Source organism: Danio rerio, chromosome 9, assembly GCF_049306965.1.
Source record: "Danio rerio strain Tuebingen ecotype United States chromosome 9, GRCz12tu, whole genome shotgun sequence".
Taxonomy (NCBI): Eukaryota; Metazoa; Chordata; class Actinopteri; order Cypriniformes; family Danionidae; genus Danio; species Danio rerio.
In genome coordinates this window covers 29,777,724-29,802,972 of record NC_133184.1, presented here as the reverse complement: position 1 = coordinate 29,802,972, position 25,249 = coordinate 29,777,724, and the positions used below count along the sequence as shown (strand labels likewise).

The 25,249-nt window shown below is 35.7% G+C and overlaps 2 protein-coding genes across 4 annotated transcripts in view; one reads left to right on the top strand and one right to left on the bottom strand.

Annotated features, from left to right (window-relative positions):
- Positions 1-900: 900 nt before the first annotated feature.
- Positions 901-24,374, bottom strand: idh1 (isocitrate dehydrogenase (NADP(+)) 1). 2 transcript variants are annotated; one of them, NM_201499.1, is given in 9 exon segments: positions 901-1,605; positions 2,487-2,649; positions 3,087-3,227; positions 4,144-4,295; positions 5,353-5,530; positions 5,899-6,004; positions 12,877-13,168; positions 15,381-15,510; positions 24,246-24,374. In NM_201499.1, coding segments are annotated over 9 exon segments (1,290 nt in total). In that variant the 5' UTR covers positions 24,280-24,374; the 3' UTR covers positions 901-1,511.
- Positions 24,332-25,249, top strand: part of kcnh3 (potassium voltage-gated channel, subfamily H (eag-related), member 3) — a 201,790-nt gene continuing 200,872 nt past the window's right edge. For both annotated transcript variants that reach the window (XR_012385441.1, XM_073912773.1), the window contains exon 1: positions 24,332-24,411. The gene's annotated coding sequence lies outside the window, so the exon portion shown is untranslated. The remainder of the gene's footprint in view (positions 24,412-25,249) is intronic.

Here is a 25,249-nt window from a genome sequence, read left to right as displayed (position 1 = left end):
AATTCTATTTTTATAAACAGATGATAGCCTTCCCTCAATAAGCTGTCCTTTTTGACGTCATTTTGCTGCCATCTAGTGATCGAAGTGTGTCAGAAGCTCATGAACTGAAAACACTGAGTGATGAAAACACTTGACAGTAGAGACAGACATAAATGCTTACCGACCTGTACCACTCAGTGGAAACGGCGGAATAAATTTCATCAGGTAAGAAACAGACGTGAAAAATAATTAAAAATGTAATAAAGTCCCAGTACCTCACCGCTGCTGCATTAAACAGCTTAAACCAGCCTAAGCTGGTTGACTGGTTTTAGCTGCTGCCTGATTTTAGAGGGGGTTTGGGTCAGCTAGCCTGGTCTTAGCTGGTCAGGCTGAGAGATTACCAGCTAAACCAGTTTGACCTGCCAGGCAGGGAGCCCAACCAGTAATGTCAAGATAAACTGGTCAAGGTGGTTTTAGCTGGTCATTTTTCCAGCCTGACCAGATAATACCAGACTGAAAATTAGTTAGGAAATTAGGCTAATTATTTAGGCTAGTCTTCAATGAAGTGTTCAGGAATGATGAGGTAGGGTCTCTCTCACTGATTCACACGTTTGCTCTGACCTATTGTCGTTTTCTGCAAATGAAGGCTCTATTTTATTGCATTAGTGTTCTTTTGTAAACATATTATCATCAGTTTATGAAATAAAAATAGAGAGCTGTAACTACATTTAAGGTACATTCCCAACCTAACTTCATTCTGAAAGGTTAGACACTGAGAATTTCATACTAGGTTATTTCAAACTTTAACAGCTATTTAACGGTTTACCATCACATTTTGTGGGATGCACTTTAGAGTTCCTAATAACTGACATTATTCAATAAAAAAACCCAGAAAACAAATCAGACTATAATAAACCATGATACTCTTCTTAAAGTTTCATTTATTAATGACACAAGACCTTATCACATAAACACACAGACTGACATAAACAGAAACATAAGAGGAAATTCATTTGTGGTAAAGTGACAGACCGTAATGAGTGTGGAAAATAAAGAGGAATGTCTACAGGCATACCTACCAGCCTTTCAATTAAAAGCAGGTATTTAAATAATTAAGACCCAATCTCACTGTTCTTGCAACAGCTTCAAAAGTGAAACAAATACAAATGCGGACGGTAAGGCAACAGGTGTTCAAGCACCTGAGAGATGGGCTGTAGCACAAAAATACACACATTTATGCACTACAAGAGACATGATACAAATGAAATAAGCTGCAAAGATAACTATTCCCATATGAATGTTTTCAGTTAGTTTTTAAAAAGAGTGATACAGTAGTTTCTTCCATTTAAAAAGGCACTTTCATGTCTTCTGTTGAAAGTGCATTGCTCCCTCTACTGGTTGTAGTGGTGATGTTTCTCTGTGTTTTTGGTCCCAGTTAAACTTGAGATGATGTGAAGAGTTTGTGGCTTGATAAGAATTCAGGGTTCTGTGTCAGTGTGTTTGTGTGAGTGTCCCACAAAAACCCTACAGCTTTAAAGTTTGGGTTGGCTTGATAGTTTTATCTTCAGATTCTCTGCCAGTTTGTCCAAGAACTCAAAAGTGTTGAGGTAATCTGAACGCGTGACACTGTGGAAAAAGAAAAATAGAAAATCAGAAACAAAACAATATACAAACATGTTTGCACAGGCATATGAAGTCATTTCTATACTGTAAAAACTTGTCTATACAAAAAACTGTTATGCCATAACATGTTTTTATCAATGTTATTTTGCCAGTTTATTGTTCAATGAGTATCAAGATTTTGGCATTCTCGACCGTCAAGCCCATTATGATATTTACATTATGAAAAAAGATGTTTATTATTTAATTTTAACCTTTAAGACGCCCAAAAGTATGATCAAATATGATCAATGTATAGGCCATGTTTACAGTTTCTTGTATGAATACCCAATTTATATGATTAAAATGTAAACATTATAACCAGGTCAAAATTTATTTTAAATATAAATTTCTATTAAGTTAAATATTTAGATTTTTTCAGCATTCATTACAATGCTATATTTATTTAGAAATTTATTGCCTTATTCACAAACAGTTAGTGCATTTGTTTAATTTTTTTTCTGTAATATTCATTTTAATTACAAATATTAGATAATTATTTTATTAATCATTTCTTTTTTGATAATATAATTTTTATATATTCATAAGTCTGTTTAAAAACTAATAATAATAAAATTTTTTCACATTTGTTTGTCTTTTCTTAAATCTTTTCATTGACATTACCCCCCTTTCAGGCCTCTTGGGGTCTCCACTATGACAATCCCTTTGCTGGCTGACAATAGTAGCGTGGAAAGTACACATTTCACCTTTAACACTATTTATGCCATCTAGTTAAAGTCCCTTATGCATTAAACACGTGCCCAACACAACTCAATCTGACAGAATATTCTCAATAAAATGTTGTTCCAAATATCCTTAAGCATAAAATAAGCATATAATGGACATACCCAGACATGCCCTTGATGCAGATGGCCAGGTCTTTGGTCATAAAACCAGCTTCAATGGTCTCGACACAAACAACCTCCAGTGCCTCAGCAAACACCCGCAGCTCTGCGTTCTTATCCAGCTCCGCCCGGTGTAGCAGCCCTCGAGTCCACGCAAAGATAGAGGCTGATGGGACAAAATATTTATTCTGTGAAGTTGCAAAAAGCTGTGCAGTCAAAAACTAAATTAAGCATTGCTAACTTTCAAATCAACAAGCTTTCTGTTGTCCAACACAGGAAATTTGCATGACAAATTACCTTGATTAAAATTTGTGTAGTGAATTTTTGCAGCTTTATATATTTATTTTATATAGGCTGTATATATTTAGTGTAAATATTAATATTTTGAAATATTTTAAATGTAATAAATGTTTGATGATTTATACTTAAAATATGTGTTATAAATAATTATGAATAGAAGGGCGCAAGATTAAACCCCAATGCAAAACTCCCGATCGCAGGAATTCACACAGTAATAATTGGATTTTGACTGCTAAATTTTGCTGAGCAATGGCCTATTTAACTACAGCTTCAAGATGATAGTGAAAGAAGTGTTGTCTTTACCGATGGGGTTGGTGGACGTCTCTTTGCCCTGCTGGTGCATACGATAGTGTCTTGTCACAGTGCCGTGGGCCGCCTCAGCTTCTACTGTACGCCCATCGGGACATACAAGCACACTGGTCATCATGCCCAATGATCCATAACCTAGGAAAAGACACCAGAAAGCACACACTCTAAATATCAATTCTTTCACAATAAATAAAGTGATTAGGCAAAGAAATTAAAGGTTTTGCAGCCTATTTAAACCAATTCAGCATAAAACTACACAATACCAAATATTATTTATATTTTGAGATTTTGCAATGTTTTCAAAAGAAGCCTCTTATGCTAACCAAGGCATCATTTGTTTAACAACAAAGTTATAAGTCACAAAATTATGTTGTGAAATATTATAAACAAATAAAAATGATCAATTTCTGTTTTCATGTACTTTAAAAAAAATGTCATTCATTCTTATGATGGCAAGAGGAATTTGCAGCATTGTAACCCCAGTCTTCAGGTGCTTTAAAAAAATACATGATCCTTAAACTCATTCTAATATGATGATTTGGTGCTCAACAAATGTATTTAACGAGCTACATTCAATTATAAAAACAGATTTATGTGTGTATACTGTGATTCAACATTTCAGGATTATTTGATCATTAGAAAAACAGCATTAATTTGACAAAAACTACTGTGACATTTGACCTTTTACTTTGCTTGCCTTTAATGCACTCTTGCTGGAAAGTATGCATTTATTAAGTATACATTTGCATTTTGGCATTGAAATATGTTGGTATAGTAATAAGGGACTATGAAAGAATGGGCATAGGGCATCAGGCTATAGAAATAAGAAAGTATAAAAATATTAATATATACACATACATTAATAATATAAATAAATATGGGAGAATGGAAGCATGGGGACATGACAATATAGTAGTATGAAATATGGGAATATGAGAGTATAGAAGTACAGAAAATGGGGGAAAAGGAGTATAGGAGCATGGAAGTATAAAACGTACAGGAATATGTATAAGAAGATAATTTTCCGTAATTCTGTAAATTTATTACTAACCTTGAGCTACAGAATCTGACTGCACGTCTCCATCGTAGTTCTTGCAGGCCCAGATAAACCCACCTTCAGACTTCATGGCCTGAGCCACCATGTCATCAATCAGCCGATGCTCATACCAGATGCCCATGGCCTCATACTTGGCCTTGTACTCTCTGGAACACAGTTTCAAAAGGTTATATTTCTACATTTATTTCTTCATTGTTTGTTATTCTGTCAGCTTATTCAGTGCAGCCATAATTGATTAACAACAGGCAGGAGCGATTCTATTTTTTTTATTCAATACAAACAGGCGTTTACTATTCCTCATCTTAAAATTCAAGACTATAATGACATATTTTGTGAAATCGGGTTAGACATACCCCTGGAGACAGAAGGAAATGCTATTTAGTAAAGAATATATATATATATATATATATATATATATATATATATATATATATATATATATATATATATATATATATATATATATATATATATATATTGTATATGTAAGCCTTTAAAACTAGTTTTAAAATGGAAGGATTTTTTTATCATAATCAAGAATGCAAAGAAAGGACTTGGCTTCTCACTGTGATCTTTCTGATGGTCACTTGACCTTTATGCGTTTTAACGGAAAACAATTTAAACATTAACTTTCATACAATGACTTATCTTTTTTCTATCTATCTATCTATCTATCTATCTATCTATCTATCTATCTATCTATCTATCTATCTATCTATCTATCTATCTATCTATCTATCTATCTATCTATCTATCTATCCATCTATCCATCTATCTATCTATCCATCTATCCATCTATCTATCTATCTATCTATCTATCCTGTACTGTACTGAACTGTAAAAAAGCATTTTGAATGCACATACTGTACAGCCAATTCAGATTTTTATATGAATTTCAGCAAATAAACACATTTCCAAGTGTTTATTTAGGTGTTTATTTAGGAAAACTCCTAAGAAAAACAAGTTATATCTTGAATATGAAATGTTGGGCTTGACTGCATTCTATGCATCCTCCATAAAAACACGTGGTTTCCTTCACTCGTCCTTGTTTTGCGCTCTTGAATATTTGAATTGACCTTTGGTGGTTGATCATGACATTACATAAGAACATAAGATCACTTATAGAATGTATATTGAGAAACAGCCATTGTCTCCATCGATTACCAGAGACTTTTTTCAGTAACCATGTAACCAGCGACTCACTTGTCATAGATCTCCTGGAAAATATCTTTGAAACGCCCATCATATTTCTTCAGGATAGTGTTTTTGGTGCTGAGGTACATTGGCCAGCCTTTATTCAGGCCCATCTGGAAAGAGCTGTGAGCAAAGTCCCGGATTGACTTGTCTGTGTTGTACATTCCCAGAGCTACTCCACCGGTACCTGAGCATATCAAATAAAATCATTCAGATTTTCAAGATAACATGCTTTGAACAAATATCTGCTTGTGCCAATTAGATTTAGAAGCAAGTGGACAATATTTCAAGAATGTTAAATGAAATCTTTGCACAGTGTCTAATACTTGAAACCTTAAATACCAAATAACTGTACCCAAAAAAAAAACCAATGTAATATTGACAAGACAACGACGCTCTGTGCTCAAACAGGTGACAGTCCACTGTTATGACATCATCATATAAAGACACTATTTGGGATACAGGGCTGTATCTGACATTTCATGTGTCCATATTACAGAGTTTTATTACAAAATTCTAGAATTTGAAGTATTTATAAAACAGCAAATGAATTACCTTCAAAGTCATGGACAACAAATTTCAGTGTCTCTCCTCCGTTTTTGGGTTTGTATGTCATTTCCACTGTTCCAGGGCCAGGCACAACAAAATCTGTTGCCTTGTACTGCAAAAGTCAAGATGACAGGTTATTAAAGGAGACTTTTGAACGTTTAAAATGACTCTTTATTATGTTTTTTTTATTTTTAATTTTAAAGAGCATACAAAGTTATAGGTCAAAGTGCACAATAAATGGAGCCATCATCACCCCCATAACCCCCCTCCTTTGAACAAGCATTCAATAATTCCAGATTTACCTCCACAAACCTGTTTATTTGCTAGAAATCTGCACAGTGCACACTTACAGAAGATGCAGACTCTGGATCAAATTAAGTTAAACTGATGGAATTGTTAATGATTGTATCACCATATGCTAAAAAAGCCTTGAAAGCTAAAATCCTGATATGTAATGAGCATTTTTGAAATATGCTGTTAGATCAGCCCATTTTACCAATCAAGAGATTAAAGGATTGTATGCATTATTAGAAAATACTTGACAATATAAAGTATATTTTGAGAAAATGTTATATTGTTTTGAAAATCCGAAATAGCATACTTCTCAAGTAGGTACTACATTTAAATTTGTATTTATTTCATGACTAATAGAAAAGTATGTTTTATATAGTATGAATGCGAGTAGTGCAAGTGGAATTTAGTTAGGTGCATTCCTTCACTTCGGTTAATATATTTTCTGCCATGGCCTCATGGGATAAAAGAGAATGCGTTGGATGTTCACTTAAGAATCTTGCCAGAAGAGAGAGAGAGATTTTATTTTATTGCCATTTCAGCTTCTATGGCTATGTCATGGCAAAAAGAAAATAGATCAAGTAAAAATATTCTAACAATTAAAAGTCATCAACAGCAATAAATAATGTACAAGGTAAAATTTATAAATAAAAATAATAATGATAATATATAAGATAAAAATCTAAAAAAGTTTTTTAAGATTTCCTTTTGATAAAAATTCTACAACTTTAGATGGATTCACGTTTAAAAATATTTCCTTTAAAGTCTCTCCAGATAAATATTGTTTTCTGATAACATTAAAAATGGGGCATTCCACAAAAATGTGTTTAACTGTTTGGTTTCTGTTGCAATAAAGGCATTTTGGTGGTTCTTCTCCTTTGAGTAAATGTTCATGTGTGAGTCTCGTGTGTCCAATGCGGCATCTTCTATACACAATCTCATCGTGTCTTGACTTAAAAAATAAATTAGATTTTTTTCCTATTTCAGGTTGAATTTCAAAAAGTTTATTTTCTGGGCACTGATCCCATTCTGATTGCCATTTGTTGAGAATATAGCCTTTTATTAGTGGCTTAAGATCCGAAGGTGGGATTTTGCACTCCATCAGCTTTCCTGTTAGGGCTGTTTTGGCGGCTTTGTCAGCTTGTTCATTCCCAAGTAGTCCAGTATGTCCTGGGATCCAGCAGAAGACTATATTATAAAACTTTCTCTGTAATTCATTCACTTTGATAAAAATGTCAATAATAATGGGATGCTCCAGTTTAAAAGAATTTAATGTCTGTAGACAAGATTTAGAATCAGAAAAAATAATAAAATTGTGTCCTTCAGCATTTTCAATGTGTTCCAGCGCTAAAAAGAGTGCCTTTGCTTCAGCTGTAAAGATTGAGCTTTGATCAGGAATGCGAAGGCCGTGGTGTGATTGACCCATTACGATTGCTGCAGAAACATGACCGTCCTTTTTTGATCCATCTGTGTATATTGGATTATGGGTAGGATAAAAATGTCTTATGCCAGCAACTGCTTGTTGATATGTATGTGGGAATGTATCAGCCTTCTTATGCTTGCTTAGATCCAGATTTACTTGCAACTTATTTAATCTCCATGGTGGGACCGGGCAAATGAGAGTCTGGTGGATGGAATCAAGATTTACATTAAGGTTTTTTTATGTGTGTTCTGATCCGCACACCGAATGGTTGAATATAGCTGGGTCTTTCCTCATACAAATCCAAATATTGAGGTTGAAAGATTGGTTTGAAAGCTGGGTTTTGTTGATTTGTCTTTATTTTTAATGCATACTGGAGAGATAATTCCAAGCGTCTAATATGAAGAGGTGGTTCATTTGCTTCAGTGTATAGGCTTTGAGCAGGTGAAGTTCTGAAAGCTCCAAGAGCTAGTCTAAGTCCTCGGTGGTGTACAGGATCCAGCATTTGTAAATAAGATTTTCTAGCGGAGCTGTAAATTATACTCCCATAGTCCAGTCGTGAGCGCACCAAAAGTCTATACAACCTCATTAAAACTGTAGAATCTGCCCCCCATTTTGTTTTTGCAAGAACTTTAATTAGATCCAAGTTCTTCAAGCATTTGTCTTTAGAGCTTTATATGTGGGATGAAGGTCATTTTACAATCGAAATGGAGTCCAAGGAATTTTATTTCTTTAACAATCTTGATGGGTTCCTCATCCAAAAAGAGTTCTGGATCATGATGTAGAGATCGTAAAAGACAGAAATGCATACATACAGTTTTGGTTTTGGAAAATTTGAAACCATTTTTTGTAGACCAATTACTAACTTTGTTTATGCATAACTGTAGCTGTCTTTCAATTATGTTCATGTTTTTCCCTCTGTAGCATATACAAATGTCATCCACATAAAGACTGCACATCATGTTTCTTCCAATGACATCTGTGACACTATTAATTTTAACCATAAAAAGAGTCACTGAAAGGATGCTGCCTTGAGGAACTCCTTGCTGTTGTATTTGAGGGTCTGACATAGTGGTTCCTACTTGAACTCGGAAAGTTCTATTTGATAAAAAGTTTGAAATGAAGATGGGTAAATTTCCCCTGAATCCCATTTTATACAGATCTTTAAGAATGCCATATTTCCATGTAGTGTCATATGCTTTTTCAAGGTCGAAAAATACAGCTACAACATGCTCCTTTTTGATGAATCCATTTCGTATGTAAGACTCCAGATTGATGAGATGATCTAATGTACACCTTCCTCTTCTGAAACCACATTGGAAATCACTTATCTGATGATCGGACTCAAGCTTCCAGACAAGTCGGTTATTTACCATCCTCTCCATAGTTTTACATACGCAGCTCGTCAATGCTATAGGTCTGTAATTGTTGGGGTCTTTATGTTCCTTCCCAGGTTTTGGTATAGGAATTATGGTGGCTTCTTGCCATGATGGTGGGATATTTCCTGATTTCCAAATTTCATTGAAATTATCCAGGAGGAGGCAAAGACTCAATTGGGGAAGATGTTTAAGAAACTGATAATGTACTTTGTCTGGTCCGACTGCTGTGTCATGGCAACACTTTAGAGAGTTTAAAAGTTCCTCCATAGAAAAAGGTTGATTGTAGATCTCTGTGTTTTGGGAAATGAAATTTAATTTAATTGTTTCTTGGTTAGTTCTGATTTTTTGGAAATTTGGCTGATAGTTTTCTGTAGAGGAATTCTTTGCAAAGGTTTCTGCAAGTATATTAGCAATGTCATGTTTACTAGTCAGCAGAGTGCCGTGATTATCGATGTGTTTTAGTTGTGGTCCCTCTCTTCCTTTCATTTTCCGAATTGCATCCCATATTTTCTTTGATGGTGTATTTATTGTCAGGCTTGACACAAATTTATTCCAGCTCTGTCTCTTTGCTTCTCTTATATATCTCCGTGCCTGTGCTCTGCAAATTTTTATCCTGATAAGGTTTTCAGAAGTTGGATGCTTTTGAAAACATCTTACTGCTTTTTTCCGTGCTTTAATGAGTTCTTTACATTGGTCATCAAACCAAGGATTCCTTCTCTTGCTCTGTTTTGTCGATGTTTTTGGTACAGATTCATCTGCTATTTCAATAATTTTTTCTGTGAACCATTTGATTGGATTTTCTTTATCCTGTTGCTTGCCATCAAGTCTCTCATAACAAAGGGCTTGAAATGAGTACCAATTTGCCTTTTCAAGTTTCCATTTTTGGGGTCTCTGTTGTGTATCTGCGGCTGTTTTGGTTATAATCAAAGGAAAGTGATCACTTCCACAGAGATCATCGCAGACATACCATGAGAAGTCAGTGGCTAAAGTTGCATCACATATTGTTAAGTCAATGGCAGAGAAGGATCCATGTCCTGGGTGTAAGTATGTGTATGAACCATCATTTAAAAGACACAGGTCATTTTCATTAATTAGTTTTTCCATCTTCTTTCCCTTTGCATCAAGTTGTTTTCCTCCCCACAGAGGATTGTGAGCATTAAAATCTCCCATGAGAATAAATGGAGGGGGGATTTGTTCCACCAGATTTTCCAAATCTTGATGTGAGACAGTAGCTTCTGGGGGAATATAAACAGAACATAGAGTAATAGTATTTTGCAAAGTTATACGGACTGCCACTACTTGTAGGTTTGTATTTTTGTCAACATTACTATGAACAACATCATGTCTAAGTAATATTGATGTTCCACCACAAGGACGTTGAAGGTTTGGGCCATATGCATTTAGGCATGTAAAATGTTTCAGAGATATATTGTTCTCTGGAGTAAGATGGGTCTCATGGAGACAGAAAGCCAGGGGATTATAAATGCAAGCAAGACGTTGTAATTCAGAAAAATTGGCTCTTATGCCACGGCAGTTCCACTGAATAATATGACTTTCCATTGTCAAGTTGGTAAGACATACGAGTGCCCTTTGGTTTTTGTTTTAGGAGAAGTGCTCCGACTTCAAGGTTTTTTGTCGTCTGACATTTCGATGTCTTTTGAGCTGCTGGTCTTCATCTCCTTATACTCTTGGCTTGTTTTTTCTTTTTGAGGATTTGGTTTTTTGTCATTTTTGTTTTTGGATGAGTGTTGTCCTGTAGATGAATGTTCTTTGTGATTTACTTGAGTTTGATGAAGTACAGTCTGACTTTGATGATCAGTACACTTAGTATTTACTGGAGTTTGAGATTTTATTTCTTCAAATTTTTCATTTATCCACATCAAATCTGTCTGAACGCCGACAGACTGCAGTTTTGGTTTCATCACAGCAGCAAAAGTTTTTTCCAATTTAAAGAATGAGGAGTTCTCTACAAGCTTTCGAGCCTCCAAATAGCTCACCTTCTTAGTACACTTGATTTTCTGGATTTCTTTTTCTTTAATCCAGGTAGGACAGTCTTTGGATGAGCTTGGATGTTCTCCTGCACAGTTGCTGCACTTTGGTGTTTTTTTACATTGATCACCATGTTTTTCCTCTCCACAGTTTACACAAGTAGGCCTGTTTTTGCAAGAAATCGATCCATGTCCAAACTTTTGGCAGCTGAAACACCTGAGTGGATTAGGTGTAAAAATGTCAACATTAACACTCAAGTATCCAATTCGAATCTTTTCTGGAGGTAGAGGTCTACTGAATGTTAAAATATAGGTTCCTGTTTTTATGAGACGATCTTCTCTCCTGATTGTGATTCTTTTAACATGTATTACATCTTGAGTCATTAACTCTGTAGTAATTTCAGTCTCTTCCATGTCTTCTAGTTCTCTGGTACGGATTACTCCTTTGCTATGATTTAAAGTTGGATGGTGAAAAGTTTTCATAGCAACACCAGCAAGCATATTTGCACGTAGTAGGTTTTCTGCTTGAACCTTTTTGGAGCATTCAACAAGAATTTGTCCAGATCTTAGTTTTTTACAATCTTTCACTGTTCCTGCAATCCCAGAGATGCCTTTTTGAATAGCAAAAGGAGACAGTTTAGAGAGTGGCATGTCAGATTGTAGAGATTCTAGAAGTATAAATCTCTGCCAGTTTTCACTTTTAGGTAGTAGACTGATGCCATTTCCAAAGTTACAATCCAAGTCCTGATCCGATAATTTTCTTTTTGGGTTTTGTTTGTTTGCCATTTTTGTATGATTTCAGATTCATCACTCTTACTCCTCACCCACCTCGGAGCCCAACAAGGGGATGCACAGAGCCGCGGATCTCCACCGGGTATACATCAAGGATATAAGAATGATATACTCAAGCAAGCATATTTAAAAATATGCATTACTCAATTGACCCTCAGCCAAAGCCTTCTGGAAATTTGCTAGATGTTTAAAAAAGTTAAATAATCCAGGGCATTTCTTGACTAGCCGATTGATTGGATCGGGCCCTTCCAACCTCCCGTCTAAGTGAAATAGGAGCCAAAGTACTGTGTTGGATCTGCAATAGTCGCAACAGTTACATTCCTCAAATACCAGGATCTCTTTTTCCACTGACACGGGTCACAACTCACGGCTGAAACAAGTTGCCCCATTTGTCGCCTCTTACGATCAGCAAGGGGGTGCTGGGGACCTATTCTACCCCGGGTCCCCACGGGGTTCTTGCCAGAAGTAGTAGGTCATCCGGGCACTTCACACTGTGTTTTACATGCTATGAATTTGGACCTACTACTAGGCTCACAAATTGTTTTTCACATACTATATAGTAGAGAAAAATGCAGTTCATAATGCATCTTCCCAACAAGAAATATTGTGTTTATTAGACATCTAAAATGTTGACAGTTTTACTAAAACAAGACTAAACTTGGGCTTTCAGTGAAAAATCTAACAGACATCTAAGAATAGGTCAAAACTAAACTAGTCTTTATATGTGTAGTCATTCATTTCTGTTTATTTGATGACTAATCTAGATTTGCCCTATTCTTAGACATATATTAGAATTTCACAGATTTTATCCGACCAAATTTAACCTTGTTTTAGCCAAGACAACTATGTTTAGATGTCTATTAGACATCTATTGGGCATCTTTTAAAAACAAACAAAATGATTGCTGGGTTATGTGTTCTTTTTTTGTAGACTTTGAAATCTACATCAGAAGGATTTGGAAGTAGCATAATAGATAAAAAAAAAAAAAAAAGTATTATTTTTCTAATAATCTTAACTTTGATAAACCGGCAGTGATAAGCGTAATTAAAAATGTAGTACAAATAAACAATTAGGCTCAATAAATATTTTATGTACACAAGTATGAGCTGCCTACCTGGTCCCCATGTGCATGTCTGCCGATAATTATAGGCTTGATCCAGCCTGGAACCAAGCGGGGAATGTTTTTGCAGATAATGGCCTCTCGGAACACAGTGCCACCCAGAATGTTTCGGATTGTTCCGTTGGGAGAGCGCCACATCTGCTTGAGTTTGAACTCCTCCACACGCTTCTCATCAGGAGTGATGGTGGCACACTTGATGCCCACATTGTAGCGTCTCACAGCTTCTGCTGCCTCAACTGTTACCTTATCATCGGTGGCGTCGCGGTTCTCCATCCCCAGGTCATAGCTATGAATGAACAAAAAAGAAAAAAGAAGGAAAATCCCATGTAATTCTTGACCTTCTTGACATAAATTTGATCACTATAAAGGTCTATTATTGTACAAAATGTTCTGTCATTTATGCAGACTCAAATGGAAATGGAAAATAATCATTTTAAAGTTTTTATCATAGACTGTACACATGCTTTATACACAAATTAGCTAGTCGGAGAATTATTTCAAACCCATTCTCTCATGCTCACTTGCCTACATTAAATTTTGCTGTCCAAACTGCATTAAGTTATAAAACAAGCTATTAACTCAGCTCAAACTGACAGCCAAATTGGTAATACAGAAATATGTTACATTGTACTACCAGTAAGGCAGATGACGTCTCCCAGCATGCTTTAAATGAGGTCAATGGGAAACTAGTGACATTGTAATATAGCACAAAGACACACTGTTCCGGTGCACTGAAAAAGAACCATTCGTTCTGTGACAGATTATTATTACAATGTAAAATAACTCTTTATAAGACATTTTATTTAAGAAATTTACTTCATTCGGGTAATGGGAAAAAAATCAAGTACTTATTATAACACAATCTTTTAGAAATCATTTAAATATGCTATCATTACTAATATCTATTATACCTACTATTACGATGAATTTCGAAAACTGCTGGGCTGCTCAACAGCATACTTTGTAAATGCTGTTAGGCCACACAAATTACAAACTAATAAATACATTTTTCTTTAGTATAACAATAAAGTATCATCGGGAGGCAAAGGTATAATGGGTATACAATCAATAACATTTAATTGAACAGTGTGTGACAGTAAATAAATAAACAAATAAATAAATATATATCCTCATTTCTTTCATATAAGTGTCCTGATATGCATACTTATGCACTATTCTATGACATTTTAGTATTAACAATTTAAATAGAGTCTACTAAAAACTCAAACTGCAGTTTCAGTGCCCAAAATGTCACTTCATGACTCTGTTTGAGCCGGATTTATGAGGTATAATGATAATTTTGGTTGAAATCGTGGTCTACAGCAACCCAAAACATGCCTGACCACTCAAAATAACTGATTTAAATTCATCCCAGCAACTTGTACTCTTGCTCTGAGGGGCTGAATAGCCTCATTTGCTCTGCATAACCGAGACCGAACTGATGAAGGTATCAACAGATTCTACAACTAGTGAAGATGTGACACTTTAAAGAGAACATGCCTGAGATGCAACACGCTATTGTCTGTTGAGGGCGTGAACTCTCTCATACTCCCTTATTCACGTCTCTTTTGTGTTGAGAATGCTGTGACCTTTCACCCACTTACCCTCCAATCCTCGATACAACAATGATACTGAAAAACTGTTGGGGGCGCTAGAGAGATTGGCCAAACTGCTTATTTATCACACATTTTTGGGGGCTGCCATCAATAAAAGTTACTTGTTATGCAGAGTAGACATTCTGCAATGTTACTAAATTCCTGAATTAAAGCTTAGGTCAATGATTAAATGAACAAGCATCAAGATATCTCTGGTAGGTGACAATTGTTTGCTTTATGTACTGATAATATGCCTTATCTGGTTGACATGGTTTTAGATTGTACTATTCTGCCAAACTTCAGGTCAAGTTCACAAACACTTTTTCTTACAAAAGCCGGGCTTTATAATTAAAGAGGCTCTAAGATGAAACTGTAACCACATGTTCAAAGTTCACATGCCAGTTTCAAGCACAGAACTTGTGTTAGGTAATAAACGTTTCTAACTTATGCGATGATAACACTTCCCTTTGGCCTTGAGGATTGAGAAATTTGATAGTATGAGAAATTTGGACTTACAAACATGAAACATGAAACGTCATATTTGTAAAACATGGCAGGTAGATGCTGATAGACATGTTTATTGGTAATGCACATATTGTTAATAGCACGAATATACAAGTAAATTTAAAAAGTAATTATTTTAGTTTTAACGTAATTTTTAATCATTTTAAAACCCATTTTAAAGAGAGCGCTCCATGTTAATTTACAATGATTCTAAAGTTACCGCATTATCTTTAGTGCTAAGTTTACCATGCAAATGGTTTTAAGGATGACTAATTGGCAGTAAAGTCAAATTAAATTAGATTAACATCTGAACCAATGTATTCCCAAGAGAAATCAGTATTAATGAGAATAAGGCTCACCTGCTGTTTATGCACCACACAAACACTCACTTAATCTCACCTGTGCAAATCGAGCTCCAGATAAGGGAAAATGAGTTTCTCTTTTATGAGCTCCCATATTACTCTGGTCATCTCATCTCCTTGCATCTCAACCACAGAACCGGCTTTGATCTTCTGAGACATTTTGAACCCTGCAAGATCGATGACACTTATGTTAAATAGAGTAGTGTACTTACTCCCTGAAGAATGAATAGCTTTCATTGAGAAGTTACATAACCAGTGAGTCAGCATTTTTTTTTGCCTTAAACCTGTTTTAACTGTTAGCACTGGAAAGACTGCAGACTGAAACTAGGGTGTCTGCAGATTTTATGAATGAAAATTTAAGACCACACAAAGAAAATGTTTAATACATCATGTCCTTTAAGCAAAATTATTGGGAGCAACGTTTCATGAAATAAGTAATCTTGCTTTCCCTGAAACTGATCAAAATGAAGCAAGTGTATGACCTATAACAAATACCTGGCATTTGGCTCTGTAAAAAACAAATTCATTCAAACAAAGTACAGTTTTTAGTCATGCCCTGCAGATATTTATTATTGTATTGAACATAAATGCACTTGATTTAGATTAGTTTCTCAGAAAAGGGAGTATTCTTCCTTTTGCATCTTAAGAAAATGTATCCGTTTAAAGATGCGTAGTATTAGTTTTGGAAAACAAACATACAGATTATATTTTTGAATCGCATTTACCGTCATTCACTTTATGAATTAAAGATTCTGCTCTAATGTAAGACTTTTAAGTCCCACAGAAACCCATCAGCAACATGTAATGAAGTTTTTTTCACTGCTTATGGACAAGAGTGTGTTTGTTCACTCATGTAGGGTAGCAAGATATTTGTATTACAGTATTTTTAGTATTCTTGGACATACCATTTGTACTGACATACGAGCTTTTGTGACAGACATCAGCTGTTCTTGTGCAAGTAATGCAACAACACCTGACAGAAACGCAGCCATTGTGTAACCTGATGCTAGCCTTTTATCCACATTAATGCACTGGATAATCAATTCTGACACTATTAACTAATATCAATCTCACCGACTTATTGTTGTTCCACAGATGTGCACGTTACATAACGAAGCAATTAGGACAAAGGTCAATTACTGCGCGTGCAATACTGTCTTACACCCTACAAAAGTATCACAAGAAGCTTTACATGATTCTTGGGTTACTTTTACTAGATCTTTTAAAAACTGCTAATGTAATACATGCAAATGATTAAATCTAATATCATATAAAATACATGCATAATCACCGTGGGTTTAAAGCAAATTTACTTCGTCTTTTCTATTGAAAGAATCTAGTTATTGGTATTTTCATTCTGAAATGCTCAGGATACCGGTAGTACTTTCCAGGAAACGTCAAATCCAAACGACAGCGATGTTTTCTTTAGATTTACCAGATATTTTGAACGATCTAAACTCAGTATACTTCGCTTACCTTATTTTAGAGATTGCACTTGAGAAAATGAAGAGATGCCAGGTTGTGAATGCGTCGAAAAGGGGCTTGAAGATGTTTTTTTTGCCTTTACTAGTCTTGGAAGGCGTTGTTTCCTATCAGCTGAGCGGACGGCATAGGCTCTCCTCCGTTTAGCTCATCGATGTGCTCCTAACCAGATAAACCTCCACCAATCCAAAAGAACTAGGAACTAATCTACAACGCCTTGCCCCTCCCTCGTCATAGAGTACAGCACATTGGGAGGGATGCGTTTTTGTATAATCGCAGTTTGCATCGAAGCATGTCCTTCTCTAGGGGCGCTGTGTTGATCAAAACCAACGCAGACTATTTTATTAGAATAAATTCAACTTTACTGTCATTGACCATGTGCAAGGCAACGAAATGCAGTTTAGGTGTAACCAGGAGTGCAATAGCAGCAAGTGCAGGATATCGGCATGTAATAAGTGCAATTATAGAAAAGTATGGGTAATATTTACTAATGGATGTACTATGAACATAATATACAAGTTGTATTAAGTCAGAAATGTTCTAATAGATGAACAATGTACAGGTTGCTATTAATAACTACGATTAGGCAAATATATGAACATAATATACAGGTTGTTATTTGCAATAAACAGGAATTACAAAAATATGTAATCATGCATTTACAACTTTAAATGTGCAGTGAATATGCACATTTACAAATGACAAATGCAGTGTAGTGCAATAATTATTTATGTGCTATATTATGTGTGCAATATTAAATAGTGCAATAGTTATGGAGAGAGTGTAGGGTTGAATGGGGTGGGCAAAAAGATAAGATTGAGCTACAAGATAACGAACACATTTTTTAATGAAGAAATTGTTATTAATGCATATGATAATAATAATAATAATAATAATAATAATAATAATAATAATAATAAAAAACTTTATTTTATACAGTGCTTTTCAAAGTAGCTCACATGCACTAAAAAGAAAAATCTCAAATCATATAAAATCAGATATGCTGCATTCCTGATCTCAAAGGGCAGAGAATTACACAACTTAATAGACAGTGAAAGGCCCAATCACCCAAAAAAAAATAAAATAAAAAAATAGACTTCAGAAGGGTGTATGCAGGTGTGGGGAAAAGTTCAGACAAATATTGAGGAGTGAGACAATAAGGCTTTAAAGGGCACCTAAAATAAAAATCATCTTTTGTAAACTGTTTGAACAGAACTGTGTAGATATAGTGTGTGCACTGTCATACTGGGGTGATATAAAGACAATACGTCTCTTTTTTTATTTCCTGACATTAAAATAGGATCCAAATCCCACCAATTTTAAGGCCCACTGCAACGTGACGTAGGAATGTGGTTTCACCGGCCACCGAATTGATTGACAGCGGTGTATTAACATGTCTTCGTAGTAAGGCGTATTATCATATCAACAAAACGGGACTTGCGCAAAACAACTATGATTAAAAGATCTGTTCAGCTCTCTGTGATCATCACTCATCATCAAATGTGATCAAGAACGAGTTTTACAAGTTTAAAACATTTTTAAAATGCATGTTCGTAATGAATTAAAGTGATTTTACCGGCTTTATTACCACAGGCGCGCATCAGTACAATTATAAATGAAGATGCTAATCTCGGTTTGTTGACGTTAAATCAGGTTTATTTTGTAACATAAAATAATGGATATCCATACGGCAGTGGATATTAATGTGTATGCTGTCACTTTTGCCGTGCAAAACATTGCAAAGTTAAACGCGCTTACTGTGTCTGTGTGTGTGCGAGAGAACTTTGTAATGACATTGTGTGACTCATCGAAAGGCTTGAATTAACTCCACAACACACACTTGAAAAAAAAATGGTAAAGTTCTTAACATTTATGATAAATACTACAGTAAGTGAGCTCTACTTCCTTCATGTCTGTCACTGTGCTGTTTTTCTTACTAAGCTGAGGCTAAGATTGAGGCAGGGAAAACTAGCATTAAAGGCACAGACCGCAAAAACAGATACAAGATACTCAGAGATGAAAATTACAATACTTGGAAAGGTATAATGAATATTCTGAGGGGTGTTTTGAGCTAAAACTTTACAGACACATTCTGGAGACACAAAAGACTTATCTTAACTCTTGAAAAAGGGGTAAAATAGGTGCCCTTTAAGTAAGCATGAACATTTTAAAATCAATATAGAAACTGATAGGAAGCCTAACAGGATTAATGTAGAAACACTAACTACAAATGATTAAGCATGCATGCATTTAAAAATATCAATCTTCTGTTCTGTTTAAAGACTACATTAACAGCATAATCAAATTTATTGATTTAGCAGATGTTTTTATTAAAAGCAAAATTACAAATGAGGATACTAGAAGCACATTAAACTATTTTGTTTAAAACAGACAAAAGCAAGCAAGTAAAATAAACAGATAGATATAGAAATGGGGAGTGTTTTGTGGAATAATTAAGCATTGATAAAACAGATGTCTTAGGAAGTTTCTTAAAAATGGTCAGAAACTCGAATTGTGTGCGTCAAGTCATTTCACCAGAATGAAATATTAAAGGTGAAAGTCTTTGCAATTTTATGCTCTTATGGAAAGTCCTGCTGGGCACATAAGCTCAAAATAGAGTGTTCAGGTAAAGAGGCGCAGAGCCACTGGTTGTTTTGTAGGTGAATGACAGAGGATTGAATTTGATGTGAGCTGTAATTTGGAGCAAGTGTAGACTGATAAATAAAGATGCGACTTGCACTATTTTTGGCTTACTAAAGACCACTCTCATCATTGCCACACTCTAGGTCAGGGGAGCCTAAGCCTTTTCTTATGACGGGCCAAAAACCAAACTTGATTGAGGCTAGTGGGCCGAAGGTAAATATAGTTGCCGTGGGCAATTTCCTAATTTACTTAATAATATTTAAAAATAAGGCGAGGCAGTGGCGCAGTAGGTAGTGCTGTCGCCTCACAGCAAGAACGTTGCTGGGTCACTGGTTCGAACCTCAACTCAGTTGGCGTTTCTGTGTGGAGTTTGCATCTTCTCCCTGCCTTCGCATGGGTTTCCTCCGGGTGCTCCGGTTTCCCCCACAATCCAAAGACATGTGGTGCAGGTGAATTGGGTAGGCTAAATTGTCCATAGTGTATGAGTGTGTGTGTGTGTGGATGTTTCCCACAGATGGGTTGCGGCTGGAAGGGCATCAGCTGCGTAAAAACTTGCTGGATAAGTTTGCGGTTCATTTCGCTGTGGCGACCCCTGATTAATAAAGGGACTAAGCTGACAAGAAAATGAATGAATGAATGAATATTTAAAAATAACTAGAAAACTGTTTTTTTTTATTTATTTACAACTTTTAATTAAACATTTAATTTCATTCTGCTTTTTTAATCGGAGCAATAAAAAAATAATTTAAAAAAGTTGTCAAGTTAGAAATGACAATCTCTTTGAAAGGCATTTGGCCCAACCCTCTCCATCAGTCCCACTCTCCTATCAGATGGGATGTTGGGCCAAATCAAATGTTACAATGGGCCAACTTTGGCCCTACTTTGGGCATCTTTGATCTAGATCACTGAAGAGGGTTGATGCTGGTGTGTTTGAGAGGCCAACCAAGAGTGAATTGCAATAGTCCAGTCTGGACAGAACAGAAGCCAAGACAATCCAGCAATTGAGTTCTGATAGGAAAAGTCTAATCTTCCCGATGTTATACATAGCGAATCTGAGTTCTAACAGAGTTCTAGCAATGTGGTCTGTGAAGTTCAGCTGTGAATCAAAAACCGACCCTAGGTATGTGGTGGCCCTGAAAGGTGCCATGGTCAAGCTGCTCAGTTGTATAGTGAAGTTATGCTTAATAAGTGTTGGGCTGGCCAGGACTACCAGTAGTTCTGTTTTAGGCAGGTTGAGTTGACAGTGATGATCCTTAACATCTGTCAGATATGCTGTAATTCAAGCAGCAAACTAATGGATCATCCAGCAGGAATGAGCATTAGAGTTAAATGTCAACAGCATAGCAATGATAGGAAAAGCCATGTTTCTGAATGACAGACTGAAGTGATGTCATGTAAATGGAGAAGAGAAGTGGTTCAAAAACTGAATCCTGGGGAACCTCAGTAGCACAGTGGTGCCACTCTGACGTTTGACTCAAAGATATCCTGAATAACCTACCTTGAGGTAAGAGCTGAACTACTGGCATACGGTTGCAGATATGACCAATGTTCTGAGGGTTTGTCAAGAGAGTTTGGTGGTTAACTGAGTCAAAGGCAGCATACATCTCCAGCAAGATGAGCACTGAGAATTTGTATGTAGCTATTGTGAGTCTCACAGCTGAGAGCATTATTAAATAGGTCCATTACACTGATTCATACTAGAAATAATATTTTTCATATTTAAATATATTATATATAAATAAACCATTTACATTTAAACCTTATTTTTAAACTACAATATATTCAGATTTGTACATGTATAGATTTTTACTCGGTTTAAATTATTGTGTTTTTATACACAAGACATTTTTATAATCTTTTTTCTTAATACTTCTCCCCACTCACACTTCCAGGAGAAATTGCTGCTTTTATGTCTTAAAGCAGGGGTTTCCAAACTCAGTCCAGAAGGGCCAGTGTCCTTCAGTTTAGCTCCAACATCCTTCAACACACCAGCATGGAAGTTTTAGTATTCAGGTTTGTTTAATTGGTGTTGGAACTGAAATATGCAGGACTCCAGGTCGCAATGGTCTCAAACTTAAATCCCGGAGGGCCGCAGCTCTAAATAGTTTAGCTTTAACCACCTCCAACCCACAACTGCCTAATAGTTTCTAGAAGTCTTGAACACCTTGAGTAATTAGATCAGCTGTGTTTGATTAGGGTTGAAGTAAAACTGTGCAGAGCTACGTCTCTCCAGAAACTAAGTTTGAGACCTAGGTCCTAAAAAGATAATTCACTCTAAAATGAATATTTACTGGCCTTTATGAATTACTTTCTTAGGTTTACCACAAAAATAATATATTTTGAGGAAATCTGGAAACCTGTAGCCAGGGCCGGATTAACCAATGGGCCTTATGGGCACAGGCCCAGGGGCCCGTGCGCACTAGGGGCCCCTGCGAGGGGGGAGAAAAAAAGACAATTTCGGAGTGTCTTTTTAGGCTAATTGCAAATAGCGCATCTAGTTGGACTAAGCTATTCAGGGTTTACGCCCATCGTTGCCTGTTTGATGGAGACGAGTAAGGACCGGTGAAATAACACAGCCGCAGTGGCGCACCTTGTAAGGCACACGGCATCATCTTTTGACGCGATTAAACATAACATCGGTTCGAATCCACCATCAGTTGAACTCGTGCAACTTTTTCCCCCCCATTACATAACAGATTGGAAATATATTTATTTTTAACAGGAAAGAAACATTTTTTAAAAATAATGCAAATGTGATATAAAGTCACAAGTGTCTCGTGGGTATTTAATAATGTTTAGCCTTATTATAGGCGCCTGCCGCGCCTCCCTCTCTTCAAAAACTAAATTGCTCAGACAACTGTATTTCCTCTGCGCAAAAAAATCGCGATCACATATTAATATTATTATTATATTTAAATTGCCTTTCTTTCTTTAACTAAACAGAATGCTGTTATTGGTCAAGTGCGGAAACGTTAGTTTTGTAATAACCCGCACTAAACTGAGCGGATTGTAGTGCAACGTTATATCTGTAATAGATCACAAATGAGTGGACAAGTGGATTTAGCAAACGCGAGAGAAAGAGGAGAGGAGGCATCTTTATTGAGGCATTTTCCATACACACTTTCTTTAAACAGACCCGTGATCAGGAGAATGAGGGTACAGAAGAAGACGTTAACTTTAAATGATGAGTAGCTAGCATTAACCAGGCGGAGGAGGCTAACGGCAGCGCAGCGCGGACTGGATTCATCGTGTGAGAGACAGACAGAAAGGGAGAGAGAGAGAGAGAGAGAGAGAGAGAGAGAGAGAGAGAGAGAGAGAGAGAGAGAGAGAGAGGGAGAGAGAAAGGCCCAGAAGAGGAGAGAGAGGGGAGAGAAGAGGTATAGTGTCTGTGATTTCGGATACTTTTAGGTTTATAATCAAGTCTTCATGACGAGAAGAGTAGAGAAAATACAGGGAGAGGAGGAGAGAGACAGTAAACCAGTGTTTGTATTATGAAAGACTCAGATTCATAGAACTCAGATTCATAGAACTGGATTGGAGAAGCATTGTGCGTTATATGCCATGGCAATAATATGCTTTATAAGTTTGTAAAAGCAATACACTAAAATACCCTTAAAAAATATATATATATATTAAAATATATTAAAAAATAATATATATATATATATATATATATATATATATATATATATATATATATATATATATATATATATATATATGTATATGTAGTTTTATTAGTATTTTTATTTAATGCTTTGAAAAATAATTTAAATCTTTGCAGACTATAAATACATATGTACTATATATTATTTATTTAAATATGTGGGCAACAAATTATAGATTCATTTTATTTAAAAATTATTATATTATTCTTATTTTTTAAATTCAACTATAGGGGTGCGGCCAGGTAGGGGGCCTTACAAGATAATGTGCCCAGGGGCCCCTGAGTTCTTAATCCGGGCCTGCCTGTAGCCATTAACACCCAAAGTTGGAAAAACAAATATTATTGAAGTCAATATAGTAACAGTTGTCCTGTCCACCCATTTTTAAAATTAACTATCCCTTTCTAAAAAATCTGCGTTTGTAATATTGTTTTTAAAACTTTGTGTCTGTTTTTTTATATTTATTATGTTTTGCGGCTGTTTTTATCTGTTTTACAATTATTATGTTTTGAGTTAATTGGCAAGTTTTATATTTCGTTAGTTAATCTTAAACTGTGATTGGTTACATCTATTCAACTAGTAGAAAAGTATCACATACCACGTGATTAATGCAATGCCTCGTCTGTGTAGTTAATTATTTTTTACACATAATAAACAACATTTACACGAACTTATAACTATTTATATATAAAACTAAAAACAAAAAGAAGAGCTGAAAATTAAAATTTTGTTGTACCAATCGAATTCAATCCTAACGTTACATGACAATTGACCATTAGTTACCGCCAACGTGATCAAGCCCTGCCTGTTTTGGAAGACTTCGGTGCATTTCCACTCACCTTTATCGCATTTCGGTGATCCTTTCTTCTAATCTACCAATTTTTATCATCGGCTAACGTTAACGTTACATGCGGTTCACATTGTAGAATAAGCTAAATGTAATGGCGTGTCATAAAAGTACGCCACGTTTTGACGCCAACAAACAGAATAAAACGCGGTTCCTCTAAACTCAAAATAAATGGTTGATATATTTATCAAACTTCCCGGAAGGTGGAATGTGACGTTAAGTATGTAAAATAGGTAACGTTAAGAAAGATACATGTTCATACAACCTCCAAACCGCATTCTGTTTCTTGAAGAGTCCATATGCTCAAATCACGCTGCTCTCAATGTGCTGAAACTGTGTTTCTCCTCTATTTTAGCAGTAAGGAGGAGAGCCCATGAAAACGAGCAGTTTGTTTGACATCTCCTGAGTGAATGCAGAATTTAAACTTGACGGTAGGTGTCGCTATTTCATCACTCAATTTATAGTAGGTCCCCTGTGATTGCCACAGTCTGCCACAACCCAATGTCCTTACCGTCCTGAAGCCTTTTCTTTTCATTATATTATTTTTGCAATGTAAATATCTCTGAGGTAAGATAACCATAAGTGGCAAAGTGTGTAACAAGACACAAGTTAAGAAAAATGTATATGACCTATTAATAAGCTAGTTTAAAGTGTGTCGTCTGTTGGAATATTTCGGGCATCTGGAATGTGAGTCCGCTGGCCAAGGTGACATAACTTTTAGGACAGCGAGTTTAAGATTTGCACTGCACATATATGACTTATTTAAATAAGGCCTATTATGCTGTGATAGTTTAAAGTGTAGCATATGTTTATATGAAATATTTCTACCTCACAGGCGAGCGAAATTGTCAATCTTATTATATGCACAGTGTCTAGAGACTGCAATTTCTTTAACTGCACAGGAAAATGACAACAAACCCCATTCCCCCTCGTTACTCTGTTATTGTTGACAGCAAATCAAATATAAAAGAGCAAGTCAGGGATACCAGCAGAACACTTCTGCACACACTGTTTGATTTATCAAGGATGCTAGATGCTATGGATCTGGTTTAAAACACAGGTTGTTTGTGTTTTGAAATGTTTTAATTAAAGTTGTCAAGTGTTGTAATTTTCAGCTATTCAAATACTTGTATTTGTCCTTGACTCAACATGATTTATCGTATATTACTTTAGCCTACTTGCTTTTTTCATAAATAAAAACATGGTTTCAAGAAAAAAAATATTTCGTAGGTTGTACAATATCTGATCTGAACCCAAAGTTCCCTTCAT